General features: G+C 35.5%; 2 protein-coding genes across 2 annotated transcripts; both read right to left on the bottom strand.

Annotated features, from left to right (window-relative positions):
- Positions 1-2,307: 2,307 nt before the first annotated feature.
- Positions 2,308-10,469, bottom strand: LOC131931020 (uncharacterized). Its single transcript, XM_059287700.1, has 8 exons — positions 10,405-10,469; positions 9,926-10,002; positions 8,226-8,304; positions 7,312-7,476; positions 6,743-6,770; positions 5,197-5,348; positions 2,901-3,021; positions 2,308-2,443 (listed from the first exon to the last, which is right to left on the bottom strand). The coding sequence occupies exons 1-8, from the start codon at positions 10,414-10,416 to the stop codon at positions 2,325-2,327; spliced, it is 753 nt and encodes a 250-aa protein (XP_059143683.1). The 5' UTR covers positions 10,417-10,469; the 3' UTR covers positions 2,308-2,324.
- Positions 10,470-12,462: 1,993 nt separating this feature from the next.
- Positions 12,463-17,832, bottom strand: LOC131931021 (uncharacterized). Its single transcript, XM_059287701.1, has 9 exons — positions 17,711-17,832; positions 17,141-17,258; positions 16,377-16,476; positions 15,868-16,035; positions 15,575-15,602; positions 15,288-15,398; positions 14,929-15,125; positions 13,963-14,083; positions 12,463-13,335 (listed from the first exon to the last, which is right to left on the bottom strand). Exons 1-9 carry the CDS (start codon positions 17,739-17,741, stop codon positions 13,211-13,213), a joined length of 999 nt encoding a protein of 332 aa, XP_059143684.1. The 5' UTR covers positions 17,742-17,832; the 3' UTR covers positions 12,463-13,210.
- Positions 17,833-19,230: the final 1,398 nt, after the last annotated feature.

The raw sequence follows: 19,230 nt of genomic DNA, 5'->3' as shown, positions 1-19,230 counted from the left end.
GTGGTTTTTACGGCAAACAATTTACAGTGTTGTTTAGTTGAAGATTCTATATATTTAATTTACAGTTTTTATCAAATTGATTGAAGTTGCTTTTTTTTTTTTTGCAATAAAATACTTATAGAAAAATGCATTAAAAAAAGAAATGTTTTCGCAAGATTTTTGTTATGTATTTCAATTGTTTTTAACACGAAGTGGAAATTTTTAAAAGACTATAATAAGGGGTCATGCTCATCAGTGGTGGAACTAGAAAAAAAGGGCCACCCCGCAAATTTTTTTTAGCCCCCCCCCCTTCTCCATATAAATATATATATATATATATATATATATATATATATATATATATATATATATATATATATATATATATATATATATATATATATATATATATATAATTACAACATCATGTCATGTGTGTAAGTGTATTAGTGTGTTTTGTGAAATCAGCTTTATTTTACCTCTGCTATAAGATCTCTTAACCCTCTAGTCGGTCAAAAGAATATAAAACATGAAAGCTTTGTATAAGTAATGGTCTCTCGTGTTATATTATTGATATTTTATGCATTTCCTTTTTGTACAATGTCATTCTTTAGTATCTTTAGTAAGCATTTTATAAAAAAAATATAATTAAGAGAAGTAATTGCTTTTTAATTTGTTTAGTACAAATCTATTGAAAAGATCTTATGAGCACCCCTGTTAGACTTTTTAAAAAAGAGAAATAAGTGGTTTGAACGTTTGCTTAACTTTGACAAGTTTGATTGTAGGAGAAAAAGGACTCGGCTTTCACAGTGATTTAAAAATATAGGGGAAAAGAATATACTAATTACAATGGCGTGGGGTGGTGTCTATAGAATAAAGATAATCCAACCGCAGCTACGGTAACCTTTTTACAAAACAACCATCCAGTAAAAAATGCAAGAAAATTTTTAAAAATTTAACTATAAAAAACACTATTATGTTCGGCTGTGGGCCCCTAAATGCCCCCCCCCCCCCCCGCATTCCGGGGTCTGGCGGCACTGTAGTTCCCTCTGATGCTCATGTACATAAGGGGTAAGGGTGGTTAATCATTTGGATATATTACGCTTGGTGGTTGTATAGAAATAAGTTATACATCACTCTTTTGTTATTTAAAGAATACTTTTCACGAAAATTATAAATATTAAGAATTATTGAATGTATTGGTTTTTAAAAATCTCTGAAGTTCGTACGTTATTTTGAAAATCCAACAAAGCTGTAGTGTCTTGTTTTATCGTTATTTCTGTGAGGTGGGGTGAAATGGGGTGAGATGGTTTCTTGAATTGTTTAACATAAAACGTAATTCTTAATTCTAGTGTTGGAAGAGATGCCCTCCTACACAATTAAATTATGCACTATTGAGGCTATTGACTACGATTTTATCCTGCTTTTCTTTTTTTGATTGGCTTCCATAACCTTTGTCCAACTAAGAACAAACTACAAGGCAGCAGTTGTTTGATTTTGGAGTTGTGTCTCTTTGATGAGTAGCTGTCCCCAGCCTCATCTGCCCGGGGGATCGAACTTTTCGGTACATCAACCATGAGTTTTACCGCCAGCCTGCTTGTATATAACATTATATATAACATTATATGGGGTTTATAAAAGTAAAAAAACAAAAAAAACAAAAAAAAAACAACGTAAATTTTGTTATCTACAATCCACAGAACCCAACCCTTCACACAAAGGTTAAGTATTATATTTGGCAAAATCCTTCTCCCCCTCCACCCCCTCCCAACACACACACATACACAAGCAAATGGATATTCCGGTTAAAAAGTAATTTGTTAAACCAAAGTATGGTAAGTGATGTAGATATACGTAGTATTAAAAAAATTAGCCTACTTTATAATCTAAATTTTAGAGGATTATTATAAAATATTTAAAAATGCAAAAATAAAAGTCTTGAAAAAAAGCTAAAGAATACAACAATTAACTTTTAATTAAAAGGAATGCTACCAAATAATAACATGTACCTACAATTGTATCTCTCTGGCGATTCAAAATTACCAACGTTATATTTGCACAATTTTTGTCACATCGACTTAGCAGTACTTATTTACCAGCTATCATTTCATGTTATTGAGGGAAGACACATAGGTAGCTAAATTTCATGTTATTGAGGGAAGACACATAGGTAGCTAAAACACTATTTCATGTTATTGAGGGAAGACACATAGGCTACTAAAACACCATTTTATATTATTAAGGGAAGAAACATAGGCTGCTAAAACACCATATATGTTATTAAGGGAAGACACATAAGTAGCTAAAACACGATAAAAAACACTGTAAAAGCAATAGTTTTATTGTTAGACAGAGAACAGGGGAACAAACCCAAAGGTTTGCGTGAGTGAGCTGTTGATGTGTGTGATCTCTGGTGATGTTACTATATTTAGAACGTCATGCTTATGGAGGACAAACACAGCGCCTAATGAATGAAACAGATTAACATTAATTAGCAAGTTTCATTTAAGTTGAACGTTTCGTTTTATAGATTTCATGAGGTCTTAGTACCCAATGTTGTGCCAAATGCCACACTATGTCAGCAACTTTAGTTAAAGAGTTATCTACAGTTAAGAAAGGGTTCTGTTCAATAATTCGGATGGAGGTTGTAACTGTAAGTCAAGTCAAAATTACGTGATTCCATTTATGGACAACTCTAAATTTTAAAAAAAAACCAAAGTTTCTAGCTCTACTTACCTGTAAAACTAGTTCTAAAGTTGCTATTTCTACTTACCTGTGAAACTGGTTCTAAAGTTGCTAGCTCTACTTACCTGTGAAAATGGTTCTACAGTTGCTAGCTCTACTTACCTGTGAAACTGGTTCTAAAGTTGCTAGCTCTACTTACCTGTGAAAATGGTTCTACAGTTGCTATCTCTACTTACCTGTAAAACTGGTCTGTTTCTCTGTTGTACAGTTGTCACAGCAAGTAGTTCTGGTCGTGAGGATAGCACCGGACATCCGGTCATCACCTGGTCGACGTCTGGTCACAGTCGCTGACCACACCTGTAACATCCAGGTGTTTAAGGTCGGGTTATCACGTGGTTATGATCAGGTTGTCACATCGTCGACGTCATGTTATCAGATTGTTCAAGGTCAGGTTATCAAATGGTTCAAGGTCAGGTTATAAAATGGTTTAAGGTCAGGTTATAAAATGGTTCAAGGTCAGGTTATCACATGATTCAAGGTCAGGTTATCACATGGTTAAGGTCAGGTTATAAATGGTTCAAGGTCAGGCTATCAAAAAGTTCAAGGTCAGGTTATCACGTGGTTAAGGTCAGGTTATCAAATGATTCAAGGTCAGGCTATCAAAAAGTTCAAGGTCAGGTTATCACGTGGTTTAGATCCGTTGACACAAGCTTTAAGATCGTGTTTGCCCGTTTGAGAGAGAGAAAGCGAAGGTAGAATATATATACATTTAACTACGTTCCGATACAGCTATTAATAACATGAATATAAATACAAAGTTTAGAAGATGCAAGGTTCCTGGGCTATACATGACTTACCTACGTTGTCAATCTTGTATTTCTAGAGTTAATAAATGTTTGCAAATTTCTATACCTGTCTACACAAATTGTTAAAATATGTACAGGTGAAAACAGGGACTAAAGTTTTACTAAATTACTAGAAGCCCTCATTCCTTTGAGTCTAGCTACGAATGTAGTTATTCAAGGGTAAAGAGCATTTTCAAGAAAAGCGACTTCTCAATCCTCTACGGCTTAAAGACAATGGACCAAAATTATACTCTAACACTTCTTGTTTATTCTCAGTGAACAACAGCCAGATAGGCAGGTAGGTTCCAGAACAAGAGATTTCATAACACTGCACTAATGACCGATAGCCTAATTATTTTACTCTAGAGCGCTCGACTGCTAACTCGAATGTCTTGAGTTCGAATCATGAGACGTAGGATGTCATTAACTCCACCCAGCTCTGAGGGGCACGTGACTCCCGTAGAGAAGGTAATGGCGTCTGGGCTGACCACACTATCCCTTCATATGTCGAAGTCATTAAAACATTTGAAATCTACTTCACCTGCCTCATAGACCGTTCGAAGGGTACTTGTTTTGTTAGTTTTAAGCCAAAATTAATCTTCAAGGGGTAATGACTTTGTACATCGTGCGGGTACCGACATTGTAACCTTAACACTAGGCGTGGTCTCTCCCTACCCTAACCTTAACCCTGGTCCCTGGTATAACCCTAACCTTAACCCTGGTCCCAGGTCTAACCCTAACCTTAACCCTGGCCCCTGGTATAACCCTAACCTTAACCCTGGCCCCTGGTATAACCCTAACCTTAACCCTGACCCCAGGTATAACCCTAACCTTAACCCAGTCCCCTGGTATAACCCTAACCTTAACCCTGGCCCCAGGTATAACCCTAACCTTAACCCTGGCCCCTGGTATAACCCTAACCTTAACCCTGGTCCCTGGTATAACCCTAACCTTAACCCTGGTCCCTGGTATAACCCTAACCTTAACCCTGGCCCCTGGTATAACCCTAACCTTAACCCTGGCCCCTGGTATAACCCTAACCTTAACCCTGGCCCCAGGTATAACCCTAACCTTAACCCTGGCCCCAGGTATAACCCTAACCTTCACCCTGGCCCCAGGTCTAACCCTAACCTTAACCCTGGTCACAGATCTAACCCTAACCTTAACCCTGGTCCCTGGTATAACCCTAACCTTAACCCTGGCCCCAGGTCTAACCCTAACCTTAACCCTGGCCCCTGGTATAACCCTAACCTTAACCCTGGTCCCTGGTATAACCCTAACCTTAACCCTGGTCCCTGGTATAACCCTAACCTTAACCCTGGCCCCTGGTATAACCCTAACCTTAACCCTGGCCCCAGGTATAACCCTAACCTTAACCCTGGTCCCAGGTATAACCCTAACCTTAACCCTGGCCCCAGGTCTAACCCTAACCTTAACCCTGGCCCCTGGTCTAACCCTAACCTTAACCCTGGTCCCTGGTATAACCCTAACCTTAACCCTGGCCCCTGGTATAACCCTAACCTTAACCCTGGCCCCTGGTATAACCCTAACCTTAACCCTGGCCCCTGGTATAACCCTAACCTTAACCCTGGCCCCTGGTATAACCCTAACCTTAACCCAGGCCCCTGGTATAACCCTAACCTTAACCCAGGTCTAACCCTAACCTTAACATGTATCCCATACGTACCCTGTGATTGATCTGGTGACAGAAGTTAGCGTTGATGTACACTAAGTACATGCCCGTATATTTGACCTCCGACTCTTGGTTGTAGAGCGTCTGGCGCTGGCTCTTGACCAGTGCATTCCGTGGACTCTCCAAAACAGAATGAATGACCCTATCTGCAAGATAGACTGACATATTTTATCGGAAAATACACCATTGAATTAACAAGGCATTTAAACCGAAAACACTGAATATTGTAGAAAGAAATATTCAAAATTTTGACGATTTGGCAGGAGATTGTATGAGTCAATAAAAATATAGTCTTACAGTAAACGCAGTGAAATATTTAAAATCTTGACGATTTGGCAGGAGATTATATAAGTAAATAAAAATATAGTCTTACAGTAAACGCTCCATTGCCTATTTGATACACATAAATATATCATCAAGTTCACAGTTCCAAAATGAATGTATTTCTATATTTAATTCAACGTTAGTCTAATGATTTTAAAAATTATACACTATCAAGCACACCAGTGGCGGAACTAGAAAAAAAAGGCTCCCCCGCAAAAATATTTTTTGGGCCTCCCCCCTATATATATATATATATATATATATATATATATATATATATATATATATATATATATATATATATATAAAGATATATATATATAAGTAGCGTGCTTCTCCAAATTTTAAATAGTCTATTACCTGAGTAATGTATAACCACTCTGAGATAACGAACCAGACAACAATAAGTCCGAACTCAAATCGGGCCCGCAATAATCCGTTTTACAAGTGTTTTTATTCCTTTTTTTTTTTAAATTTGATACGCTTCGCGATTCTGCGTACATTTTCATGTTTATCGCAAATTGATAAAACAAAATAATATTTGAAGCTGGTCAAATTTATATAAACACGTAATCTTGATTTGTGCAATGGTTTCTCGCGTTATGCTTATTTTTATGATTTTTTGTATTTATATTATTAGTTTTGAATACATTCATTTTTATAGCTTAAGGATTCTTTAGTGTGCATTATTTAGATAATAATTAAGAGAATAAATTGCTTTTTAACTTACATAGTACAAATCTATTTAAATGAGCTTTATGGGCACCCCTATTTTAAAGAAGGGCAGTTAGTCATGGAAGTAGTGTGAACGTTTGCCTATCTTTCAAACTACAGCTCTTGTAGATTTTATATTTTACTACGCAACAGTGTGTGTTAGTTTCTGTAGAACAATCACTGCTATAGTAGACATGTTTGTTTTTTATAAAACCACTATCAAGGTGCGCGAAAAGATTATTTATGAAAAGAAAATTCATTGTTCTTTTCGGTCGGAATTGGGCCCCTAAACGTCGTGGGCCCCCCCCCCCGCATTGCGGGGTCTGGCGGCACTGTAGTTCCGCCCCTGAAGCACACCCTGTTCAGTGCAGGTATAATGTGTTAAAACCTAACGTAGCAGCTATAAGGCTATAAGTCCCGTAGAAATGGACGATTATCTTTACTGATAGTTACCTTACGTACTTCTTTATAAAGACCTTAAGACGTGTAATAATGCCCTCACCTCTTTCTTTAAGTTTTATGTGAAATCTCTGGGGATATAATTTTATTTTTAGAAATAACAAACTAAGGTGTTGGACGAATCATAAAAGTAATTTCAGATTTCAACAAGTTTAGGGTCACAAAACTACTTATTTTTTTTTAATATTTTCCAAAATACTTTAGTTTATTCATAACATGAATTTTAAATTTCAATTTAAAAATATCTTTTTCTTTGGGAAATAATGGTATACATACAACAGTAGGAGTCTAACAACACAGCATATAATGTGAGAATATATTTTTGTGCCGTCACTATACAAAAAATTAAGAAATTGATTTGTTGAAAGCGGGGGTCAAACAGTGATTATTCTTAAATTTATAAATAATTTAAAATTCATCTCGACAAAATCATGTGCAACAAAATTAGTTGCGCAGTTGAAATGAAGCAAAAATTAACCCACAAATAAATCTTAGCTTGCTGCAAATAATATCAAAGAAATGTGTTATTGTGTATACATTAGGTGAGTACTGTTCACATAATACACGCACACACACACATTCACACACACACACACACACACATTTGCGTACCAGCGTCCTAAGGGCAGATAACTGTTGTTCATTGTCCGCACAACACATGTCTACCTCCCCTTGTGTGTCGATAATCAACGTCCGGTACAGTGAATGAAAATCTGAATGTTTGTGGGGGACCAGCTTGGAGCACTCTATACACGTTCTGTTTGAAATCTCTGAACTCTGGAGATAGAAAAGATTCTTCTTGATAAGTGAAAATTATCGCCCTTAGCATGTTATGTGATGTGTAAAACTTTATTTGTTTCGATGTAAAACAAAAATGGATTCCATAAAGCCATGGATGCTGTTTGAAGGGTGTCATTAAAAACGGAAATGACAGTGTATGTTTTTTTTGTTTTTTTTTTTGGAGTGCCTTTTAAAAGTTGCCAGTTAAACGATTTCAAAATTGGGGCCAAATTTTTAGCTGCATTCTATTATGATTTACATAATCTTCTATGGGAGAGGTCAGTCTGGCTTATAAGTACGTCAGCTGGAAGTTTTAAATATATTCACAGGCCCCAACAGAAAATTAAACACGACCGTAGTGTGTAATGGGGAGTGTGTGTGGAGGGGGCAGGGGCGGGGATGTCCCAGTGGTTGGTAGCTTTATCTAGAAATTCGTCATACCATTCTCTCCCCAACAGAAACCACCCCTCTCCCCAACAGAAACCACCCCTCTCCCTAACAGAAACCACCCTCTCCCCAACAGAAACCACCCTCTCCCCAATAGCAACCACCCTCTCCCTAACAGAAACCACCCTCTCCCTAACAGAAACCACCCTCTCCCCAACAGAAACACACCCCTCCCTTCCCAGCACATACCATTTGACCCTTCTCACTGTCAAAAAGTCAAAGCAAATACCACTTTCAATACTAAAAATGACGTAAATTTATCCAACCAAAATACGACTGAAATCCAATTTCAAACTCACCTTTGTGGGCTTGAGAACAACTAATGGAATTAGAACAGCGAGCAGAGCAAAAGAAACAAAACACAAACAGCGTCCCATCCTGGAAAATCAGATTTTAAACCAAATTAGTTCAAACTTAATAGCAATAAAGGTATATATACATATTCGTTTACATAAATGTATATATATATATATATATATATATATATATATATATATATATATATATATATATATATATATGATTTGCAAATGTCTATATATTTATGTATATATGTTTATATATATATACATATAAATATATATATATATACAGAGACCGTTCCTGAATTATACCTAATCATTTAGTCTGATCAGAAAAGCTAATACACTAAGATATATTTACTCATTCGGTGCATGAGTAGATTTTCATGACAGAGCACATTATTATTTGTTTACTATTGTTTTGTTTTCTGTGGCACAAAACCCCATACATTTTGGCACAAAATCCATACATTTTGGCACAAAACACCATACATTTTAGCACAAAACCCCATACATTTTAGCACAAACTCTATTACATTTTGCCACAAAACCCCATACATTTTGGCACAAAACCCCATACATTCTTGCACAAAACCCCATATATTTTAGCACAAACCCTATTACATTTTGCCACAAAACCCCATACATTTTGGCACAAAACACCATACATTTTGGCACAAAACACCATACATTTTGACACAAAACCCCGTACATTTTTGCACAAAACCCCATACATTTTGACACAAAACCGCGTACATTTTTGCACAAAACCCCATACATTTTTGGCACAAAACCCCATACATTTTGACAAAACCCCAAACATTTTGACAAAACCCCAAACATTTTGGCACAAAACCCCATACATTTTGACAAAACCCCAAACATTTTGACAAAACCCCAAACATTTTGGCACAAAACCCCATACATTTTGACAAAACCCCAAACATTTTGACACAAAACCCCATACATTTTGACACAAAACCCCAAACATTTTGACACAAAACCCCATACAATTTGACAAAACCCCAAACATTTTGGCACAAAACCCCATACATTTTGGCACAAAACCCCAAACATTTTGACACAAAACCCCATACATTTTGGCACAAAACCCCATACAATTTGACACATAACCCAGGGGCGTAGCGAGGGGGGTGCGGGGGGTGCGGACCGCACCGGGTGACACCATTTAGGGGGGTGACACCAAGGCAAAAAATATCAAAATATATATAGAAAAATGATAATTCCACTTAATAGAGTGATTAATTAGAGTGTTAAATAGCCTTTTAAGAGGTGGGGGGTGCAAATTGAAAGTTTGGGGGGGGGGGGGGTGCAAATCGAAGGTTTGAGGGGTGGGGGGTTCAAATCGAAAGTTTGAGGGGGGGGGGGGGTGTAAATCGAAAATTGAAAGTTTGTCCCCGGGAAGGGTCGTTGCGCCTCTGGGGGGGGGGGGGGGGGGTGACACCATTAAGTGCCGCACCGGGTGACACCCGACCTCGCTACGCCACTGACATAACCCCATACATTTTGACACAAAACCCCATACATTTTGACACAAAACCCCATACATGTTGGCACAAAACCCCATACATTTTGACACAAAACCCCATACATTTTGACACAAAACCCCATACATGTTGGCACAAAACCCCATACATTTTCCCAAGAAAGGAAAGATCATTGAGTCAAGAGTTTACCATGAACAACAAATATCCGCTTTCTGTGGCATGTTACTAGATGTTGGTTTTAGTGACTCCATTTCCGCTTTAGAGTACTTGAAAAACAAGTGCTGGTATTAGAGTTACATTCAAGTATCACATTTTTATTTGTAAAAAAATTTAGTTTATTCATTCATTTAGTTTTACATATACACGCTCTTATGCTCTTGCAAACACCAATACAAACTGACACCCCTCTAGTATGTAATGTAGGGCCTATAGTTAGGTGCATTCATCTTTAAAAATGTAAGTATAACTGTTAAGCTGTTCCTAAAGAATTTCGGACATTGCTTTCCTTCAGCAAGTATATTGTCAACATATAATCAATATTAAAATATCACTAGTTACGTGACAAGTTATTGTGATATGTGATGCATTTTTAAAGAATCTTGAATACAGGTTTAAATGTAATTGAAAAAAAAAATAAAAAATCAGCTACAATTACACGATTAACTTACCGACCCACTCATTCCAAAAGAATTTTTTTTTACATTAAGGCTCGATCTTAATGAACACTTATTGCAAGGGAAGGCTACTACAAATAAAGATGGTATTGTTAACACACGTACAATTATCAAGTGTGTTTGTTTTGGTCCATACTTATTCGTTTACCTGTTTATCTTGTGATATTTATAGCATGATAGTACAACCTTAATATCATTTAAAACTAATCTGAAAAGTTTATCAGATGTGGGGCTTTATCTTGTGTTGACGTTGGTGTGTTAGACGTTATCTAGAACATTTTGAAGTGAGTGGTATTTGTTTCAGCTATGCGTGTAGTAGAGTGTCTTTATTTGTTTAAATTAATCATTGCAGTATTAGTAGTTAGATCTATGTACGGGGACTATGTTGTCGGGCATGATTCTTCTTCTTATTTTTTATGGGGAGAAAAGGGCTGTAACCACACCTTTCCTGGGGAGCAAAGGACTGCAACCACACCTCTCCTGGGGAGCAAAGGGCTGCAACCACACCTCTACTGAAGAGCAAAGGGCTGTAACCACACCTGGGGAGCAAAGGGCTGCAACCACACCTCTCCTGGGGAGCAAAGGGCTGCAACAACACCTCTCCTGGGGAGCTAAGGGCTGCAACCACACCTCTACTGGGGAGCAAAGGGCTGCAACCACCCCTGAGGAGCAAAGGGCTGGATCCACACCTCTCCACCGGACTCGGTTTTGGGCAGCTCTCTTTAGTTGAGCCCATGTAAGCCCGGCAGCCCTTGCCTCTTCTTCTACTGATCTTCTCTGTGATTTCCCTAGCCTACCTTCTTTCCTCTTCCTCTGAGGATTCCAGTCTAACGCCTGCTTACCTGTAGTCCTCTCCTTTTCTCAGGGTACCCCTATCCATCCTAATTTAAGGGCTTTGATGTCCTTATCTATTGGCTGTCGTCTTTTGTTTTGAAACTGGTCTTTATTTGATATTTTGTCTTGCCATCTTATCTTGAGAATCTATCTTCAACATCTGTTTATGAACGACTGTATTTGTGTTGGTAACGTGAACAACTGCAGCATGTCTGTATTTGTATGGTAACGTCGGCCATGATTGCGCACCCTAAACCCCCAAGACCTGACCCCGGGCAGATGAAGATTATTAACTAGGGGCAGCTACCTATTGAGGGGAGAAAACTCTAACATTAAACAACCACTGCCTTGCTGATTATTATTGGAAGGACGAATGCTTAAGAAGCTAATCCAGAAATAAATAACGCAGAGGTAAGATTGGAGTGTAAATTTTGCTAACCCCCCCCCCCCCCCCCCCATCCCACGAAGAGATGCCCGAAAAAACTATTTTTATCTTAGCGATCACTGACCTGAAGTAGTAGAAGACAACCGATTTCTCTGAAAAACCGGTTCCATTCTAAACTCTGCTTTACCTACTTAAACAACTAACAAGATGGCTAATTTGGATTGTTGTAAAAAAAGAGTCAAGGACTTTTTGTATACATCATTTTTAATTCATCCAAAAATGACAGACATACAACAATATCACAGCATGCGTAGATTATACGCTATTATTTTACAACATTATTAATTACGATATAAAACTAGGTATAATATTTACATCGAATAAAAATAAAATAACAGCTTACTAGCCCAACCTTTAAAAAATGTTTTTCAGCGTTTTTAAATGCAAATGTGTATTTTCTCACTTCTAATACCCCCTTACCCCCCCCCCCCCCCCCCACACGGCCACACATCAACACAAAAGTCCGATTCTCCATCTCTCGCTACGGAAGTGATATCATGTATGGACCACACCCAACACACATATCTTGACAACGTAAATGTAATTTTTATAGTTATTATATACACCATTAACATAATTGATTTGCACCGTGGAGTTGTGTTTTATGGTTATACTAGACTACCCATTTTCCTTGGATAACTGTGGGTTTGTTTATTGTTGTTTTTTTGTAAGGGGGGGGGGGGGGGTCATCCGTAAATGACATTACGTTTGTTTGACGATTTTTATCTCTGTCCTCCCCCTCCCCACTTCATAAATGACGTCACGTTTTTCTCTTTTGACGATTTTTATCTTTCCCCTCTCCTCCTTACTTCACACACCGTCACAAAAAGTCAGACCCAACATTTAAAAAGACGTCACACCTCAGACATGTTTTTCCCTTTTTAAAAACACCGATTTAGGCTGAGCATGGGGTCTGACCACACTATCCCTTCATATGATGAGGTAACAAAAACAGATTAACTCTGCTTCACCTGCTCCGTGTCTCACCACGTCCAAAAGGGCAACTTTATCATTGACATCTTAAAAAGTCACACATCAACTTACATTTTTCTGTCTTTTAAAAACATCGATATTCTCTCTACAATATTTTCTGAGCACAAACCTCATTTGAATAATAAAAGAATAAATGATTAAAACTACCTTAAAACTAATAATAATCAATGAGAATTAATCGCATGTGTGGTGATTTCCCAATGTGCATTAAAAATTAAAACACAAAAATTAAAACAAAACAAAAAAAATTAAGATGAACGTGATGTGTATCGAACTGGTACTACCCCGAATGGTAACTACTACACTGTCATCTCAGTCTACTTTTATATTATAAGAAAGAATTAATTAAGACTTCATATAAAATTTTAATAAAATATAGACGTTTTATAATAAAAGAAACTAACTGCAATATTTTGAATTTCTAATATAATTAATTGAACAGATAATGTGTCTATCATACTTTGTCCACATGTAATATTAACGCGTCACTAATTAAATGTTCAATCAAATCAAATTAATGAATAAAGTTCAAACATCGATTTTCCCCAACTTGGCCATCCCAAAAAATGTGGACTGTGGCCTGTAGCTGACCAGTCCACGACCGGAGACCTCAACTCTAAGTTGGTCGTTCTTGTGGAGGAAGAAAACTCCAGCTGTGGAGAGCGGTAAGAGAAAATGTAGAGTCAGGGTTCTAAAAACGTAGTGGTTAGTTGTTTTATTTAGAGTCAGGGTTATATGAATGTAGTGGTCAGTTGTTTTATTTAAAGACAGGGTTCTATGAATGTAGTGGTCAGTTGGTTTATACAGTGTCAGGGTTCTAAAAATGTAGTGGTCAGTTTCTTTTAATAAAATATCAGGGTTCTAAAAATGTGTCAGTTATACTATATGGTATCATGGCTCTAAAAATAAAATTGAGTGGTTACTGGTTAGTTGTTTTAAATAGTATCAGGGTTCTAAAAATCTGTTGGTCAGTTGTTTTCTTTGGAGTCGGGGGTTTAAAAATGGTATTGTTCAATCATTGATGTTCGAATTTTTATATTACTATTTAAAGATTAAAATTAAATAATTAAAAGAAAGAATTAAATTATTATGAATTGTTTTAAATTTGCCAAAAATCAAATTTTTTTTAAAAATAAAAACATAACTGTTTTTTTTACATTTATCTAAGAAGTTAAACTTTTGCTTATATGTTTCAAAATGTTCTTTCAAAGAAAATGTAAGTGCTACATAATACATACTGTTCAACCTATGAGAAATACTGTTTCTACATATTTCCTTACCTGTGTAGCTTGTCTCCTGATTTCTAACACAATTATCACAGCAGGTGTGTGAAGATGTCAGGAGCACACCTGAATATTCTGGAATGTTCTCTCGGGTTCTGGTGATGTTGTGGCTCCAGATCTGGCAAGCAAAACAAGACCGTAGTTGAGACACATTCAGGTGGCATACATTTTAGCAAAAGTTGAGACACATTCAGATGACATACATTTTAGCAAAGGAACAATTCGTTGGAAGCATTGAATTAAAAATAATACATATGCAAGGAGCTAATTTAAAACCTAAAGAGATTTGTCACAGGTTTTGGATATGAATAAAAAACTTAAAAATAACTCAACAATAAATAATTAGCTGTTTACATATTTTTTAAAAAATATTTTAGGCTAAAAATTATTTAGACATTATTAAAAAAAAGAAGTTTATTTAAGTATTTTTAAATTGGACAAAGCGTTTTTAACTAAATAAATTAAATATAATACACCGAATTAACAAATGTGTAGTCTAATTCTCAGTTTAATTTCTGCTCTCAGTAACCCAGTGTTTTGGGACGTTTACACTAATATAAATTGTGTGTTTAATGTTTCTTGAAAATTTTCATTTTTACGCCATGATAAGTATAGCTGTATAGTTTGTACATAAAACGAAACTAATCACACTATATATAAACTAATTACACTATATATAAACTAATCACACTATATAGACTAATTACACTATATATAAACTAATTACACTATATATAAACTAATTACACTATATATAAACTAATTACACTATATATAAACTAATTACACTATATATTGTTAAATGACCACACAATCAAAGAAACCAAGGCTTACACTTTTTCATACGAGTTTAAAAGTGGTTCGCCATCAGTGAGATAATTGAACCACCACCTTCATTCAATACCCCTCAGATTAAATCTGAATTACTATTTCGTCACACAGAACGGACCAAATATAAAATACCTTTTGGTCAAAGTGATTACACGGTAACGCTGAATCTGGCTTGAAGTGGACGCTACTGTAGACGAGATACAGCCCAGATTTTTGTATCACAGTCTCTGACGTCAGTAGCTCGACGTTTCTGGTGTGTTCCAGAAGGGGGTTGTCTTCTTCTGGCGCGAAATACAGCTGGAAGCTTTCGTGGGGGTCAAATACGGGCTCTGTTGAGGAGGGGGGGGGGGAGAGATACACATTGTTACACTTCAGAGAGGAACGTTAAATTAAATTATAAAAAGTGTTTGTTTTGGAAATAATGTTGGATAAAATAATACATTTAAAGTTTATGTTGGTTTAAAAAAAAAAAAAAAAAAAAAAACATTTACTGTCAAGATGTTCATCCTCTTGGAAAAAAGAAGGCAATAATTTTCTGTGTATGGAGGCGTCACCCATGGAGAAGTTTTTAGGGTCCTTAACAGGCGGCAAAGCTGAAGACACTGTAATATTTATGATGTATTAAAATGACATCCATACATATATACTTATATATATTTATATATATATATATATATATATATATATATATATATATATATATATATATATAAATCTGTGTCTTTAAAGCATATAGACTAAAGCTATAAGCCAACTGTAGTAGTAAAAACAAACTCACCAGCTTCCTCAGTACCTGTGAGCAAGTACTGTAACAAAAAAGTGGGGTGGGGGTGATTGAGGTGATAGTAAAAAAAAATATTGTTATTCTCTAATACTTTAATGTAATACAATCCAATGCTAGCTAGAACAAATGTAATCTTTATATTGTTATAATATCGTAGTTTTAGCTTTTTTTCACGTAGCTGAATATGTAACATATAGGCTATATATATATATATATATATATATATATATATATATATATATATATATATATATATATATATATATTGATATTGGCTGAACACTTACCAGCCTCACAAGATTAGACAACTGTTTCTCATCTAGGGCACACAGCATTTCAATTTGATTATCAGTTGTGTTTTCTGTCCGTCGTTGCAAGGTCTCGAGAAGTTTTCTAAGTTCTGGGTGGTTGAATTTATTGAACAGCTCACTCCTGACGCACGTGGGGGTAAACACCTTTCAAAACAGAGATTACAGTTTAGTAGGATCGTGGATCATGTTTTTGTTATAGTTCTCGATTGCGCAAATTTCTGTTTGCGCATTTTTTTCTTTGCGCTTTTTTCCGATTCGCAATTTTTTGTTGCGCATCTTTCTGGTCACTGTTTTTTTTTTGTTATCTCCCATGGTTGTTGACTCCGAAAACAAAATAATTTAGTGTATTCAATAAATTGCATGCATGATCTTCAATATTTAAAGCGTGTTTGTGTTTTTTTTTTTTAATTCTTCAGACAGTCAGTTAACGAATGGATTTTTCGGTGAGCTTATTTTATAGTAATAAAATATAAAAATTGAATTACCTTTTTAATATCATCGTCTTGGGAAAATGTGTGTAAAAAAACGATGCACACAACACAGACGATGATAGAGATGGTTGATACAACGATGGGGAGGGCTTTGCTGAAATAATCATCAACATTTGAATGGTTGGATTATGGATGGGGGAGGGGGTGTTTTAAAAGCTGTGATAATATAAACGTTGATAAAACGTTTTTTGTTGGTTTTTTGTGCTGAAATAATCACCAACATGTGAATGGTGAGTATTAGGGATGGGTGGGGGTTGTTTTAGATCATTGATAAAACATTTTACAATTTTTTTATGCTGACAAAATCACAGACATTTGAATGTTGTGTATTAGGGATGGGGTGATTATTTTAAAAGCTGTGAGATAGTTGTAAGATACGTCCCGTGTGTACTTGAACCATGTAAGATAAAAAAAATAGAGCTGGGGTTGCAAATGCTGATCAGTTTTTCTTCCAGGCATCTATTCGGGGAGGGGGGGGGGGGCGAAGAAAGTCTACCGCACCCCCCGAACGAAATGGAAATTTATATAGAATATATATACTTTTACCAGTGTCCGGCCAACCCTCCCCCCCCCCCCCGCCCCCAACCGAAAATATCAAGTGCCCCCCGTAGAAAAAAGTCTGGAAGAAACACTGATGCTAATAGTGCTAATATTTATGTATGTATGTTAACTATAATTATGTATTTGATGTTAAGTAAAGAAAATGTACTTATAGTTTTGAGGTAGCAAATGGCTGAGATAGGAAATAAAACGATTACCATGTTTTAGTATCCAGACAGCGTTCATAACGTGTTTTCGCTGGCTTGTTATTCCGCAGGGCCTCTTTTTCTATACATTCATTTGAAGCATTCTCTTTCCCGCCGTAACCATTGGGAACTTTTGAAAAAAAATAATGCAAATTAATTGCAAAAGATTAAATGTATACATTTGTGTGATCTCTTTATATATATATATATATATATATATATATATATATATATATATATATATATATATATATATATATATATATATATATATATATATATATATATATATATATATATATATATATATATCAAGCATATTTTCTAAATACATCTTACACAACTTTACACTTTTCTTTGTTGAATTTCGATTTTAGTTCGTCCATTTAAATGGGGAAGAAAAACCAACGTACATAACGTAAAAATTACGATAGGAATATTTTTAAACGTGTCGAAGATTATAGATAAAGTTTTAACCCTGTAATGAAACAAAGGCATATATAGGCCTAATAATAATAAAATTATTGTGTAATAAAAAGTCCTTATCTAGAGATAATTACTAAAGTCATACACAGAACTTACTCAGTTTGACTTGCACTGTTTCCACATCCATTTTAATACGACGTTCCTTTTATATTGTTGATCACGTAGTTTTGAACAGTCGAATAAAAAATTAAGACGTAGTCTCAGTCAGTTATTTACGTGAGCTCATAACGGAAATTCTCAATCTTACTCGGAAATTCCCCTGACATGTCTAAAAATAGAAATTAGTTATTCGATTTTAAAACTTAAGCACTAATACTCTAATAGTGTATAATAATTTAAAAAATTAAAATAATAAATACTATTTTTAAACAAGTTAATTAAAAAAGTCTAGTGACATTTGTGCGCAATTTCCTTATGTTATCTAAAAATAGCTCTGACGTATAATGTTGGGGTGCGTTCAAGCTAGAAGAACAATCGGTTTGTAGGTGTTTATGTAATTTTAAAATTTGTGACCGAACGAGAGAATATTTTTGAAAACTTTCTTCGGCAATATTGTTCTAAATTATGACAGGAATCGATTGGTACATGTTTCAAGTCGCTAAGTGGTCTGGTTGCCGAGATATGGGCCAAAAACTGAATTTTTTCGAGGTTTTTTGGCTTTTCCGGGAAATACATGAAAGAAACCCGGAATTTTTATGGCCTATGCTCATTCTCGTAACTTGCTTAACATAATTGCTTTTGGAACTATTCATCGATATTGCTTCGTTGAGGAGGAGATACGACTTAAAGCCCGGACACACATTCATCCATCCATCCATTCCCAGAAATGACGAGTTAATAAACGCAATTCTCCAGAATGGAAATTGCGCTAAAAAAAATATAATATAAAGTATAAAAAAGTTTTCTTTCCTAATTATTATTTTTTTTTTTTTGCGAAAATGATGACTAAAAATATAAAAACAGAAATTTCCAATTTTGCTTTAAGATAGCCCACATTAACAATAGCAGCGTTCAGAGAAAGCGTCCGCCACCCCTAACCAAAGCATCCCACCCTAATGAAATAGAAATAAAATATGAAATATAGAATTATAATATAACCCATCCCGACTCGAAATATGAGTGTGTCCCCCGCCCCGTAGAAAAATGTCTGAAGGAAACACTGTGTTGTAGAGGTGAAGCCAACTTGTTTTTTTTTTCACTCATTGTGTAAAAATTACACACATCGACTTTGAATAATTTGTCCATTAAGTGCGTGTACTGGGGGGGGGGGGGGGCGGGGGGTTGGGGGGGGGGGGGTGACTACACACACACACACACACACACACATATATATATATATATATATATATATATATATATATATATATATATATATATATATATATATATATATATATTACGTGACTACACACACACACACACACACACACACACACACACACACATATATATATATATATATATATATATATATATATATATATATATATATATATATATATATATATATATATATATATATATATATATTACGTGACTACACACACACACACACACACACACACACATATATATATATATATATATATATATATATATATATATATATATATATA

Source organism: Physella acuta, unplaced genomic scaffold (assembly GCF_028476545.2).
Source record: "Physella acuta isolate Inbredline_101_S28 unplaced genomic scaffold, ASM2847654v3 ptg001876l, whole genome shotgun sequence".
Classification (NCBI taxonomy): domain Eukaryota; kingdom Metazoa; phylum Mollusca; class Gastropoda; family Physidae; genus Physella; species Physella acuta.
Note: the sequence above shows the minus strand (reverse complement) of the source record. Positions and strands in the feature narration are given on the sequence as shown.

Bases quoted from the DNA above. Each gene is read 5' to 3' on its own strand.
- LOC131931020 (XM_059287700.1), bottom strand. The intron at 7,477-8,225 runs GTGAGTTTGAAA...TTCTATCTCCAG, and splicing joins TTGTTCTCAAGCCCACAAAG to AGTTCAGAGATTTCAAACAG. The intron at 6,771-7,311 runs GTACGCAAATGT...TTATATCCCCAG, and splicing joins TATCTGCCCTTAGGACGCTG to AGATTTCACATAAAACTTAA.
- LOC131931021 (XM_059287701.1), bottom strand. From the start codon at position 17,741: ATGGATGTGGAAACAGTGCAAGTCAAACTGA. The intron at 15,126-15,287 runs GTAAATGTTTTT...CCTCCTCAACAG, and splicing joins AGAGGATGAACATCTTGACA to AGCCCGTATTTGACCCCCAC. The intron at 14,084-14,928 runs GTATTTTATATT...TTTGCTTGCCAG, and splicing joins GTAATCACTTTGACCAAAAG to ATCTGGAGCCACAACATCAC.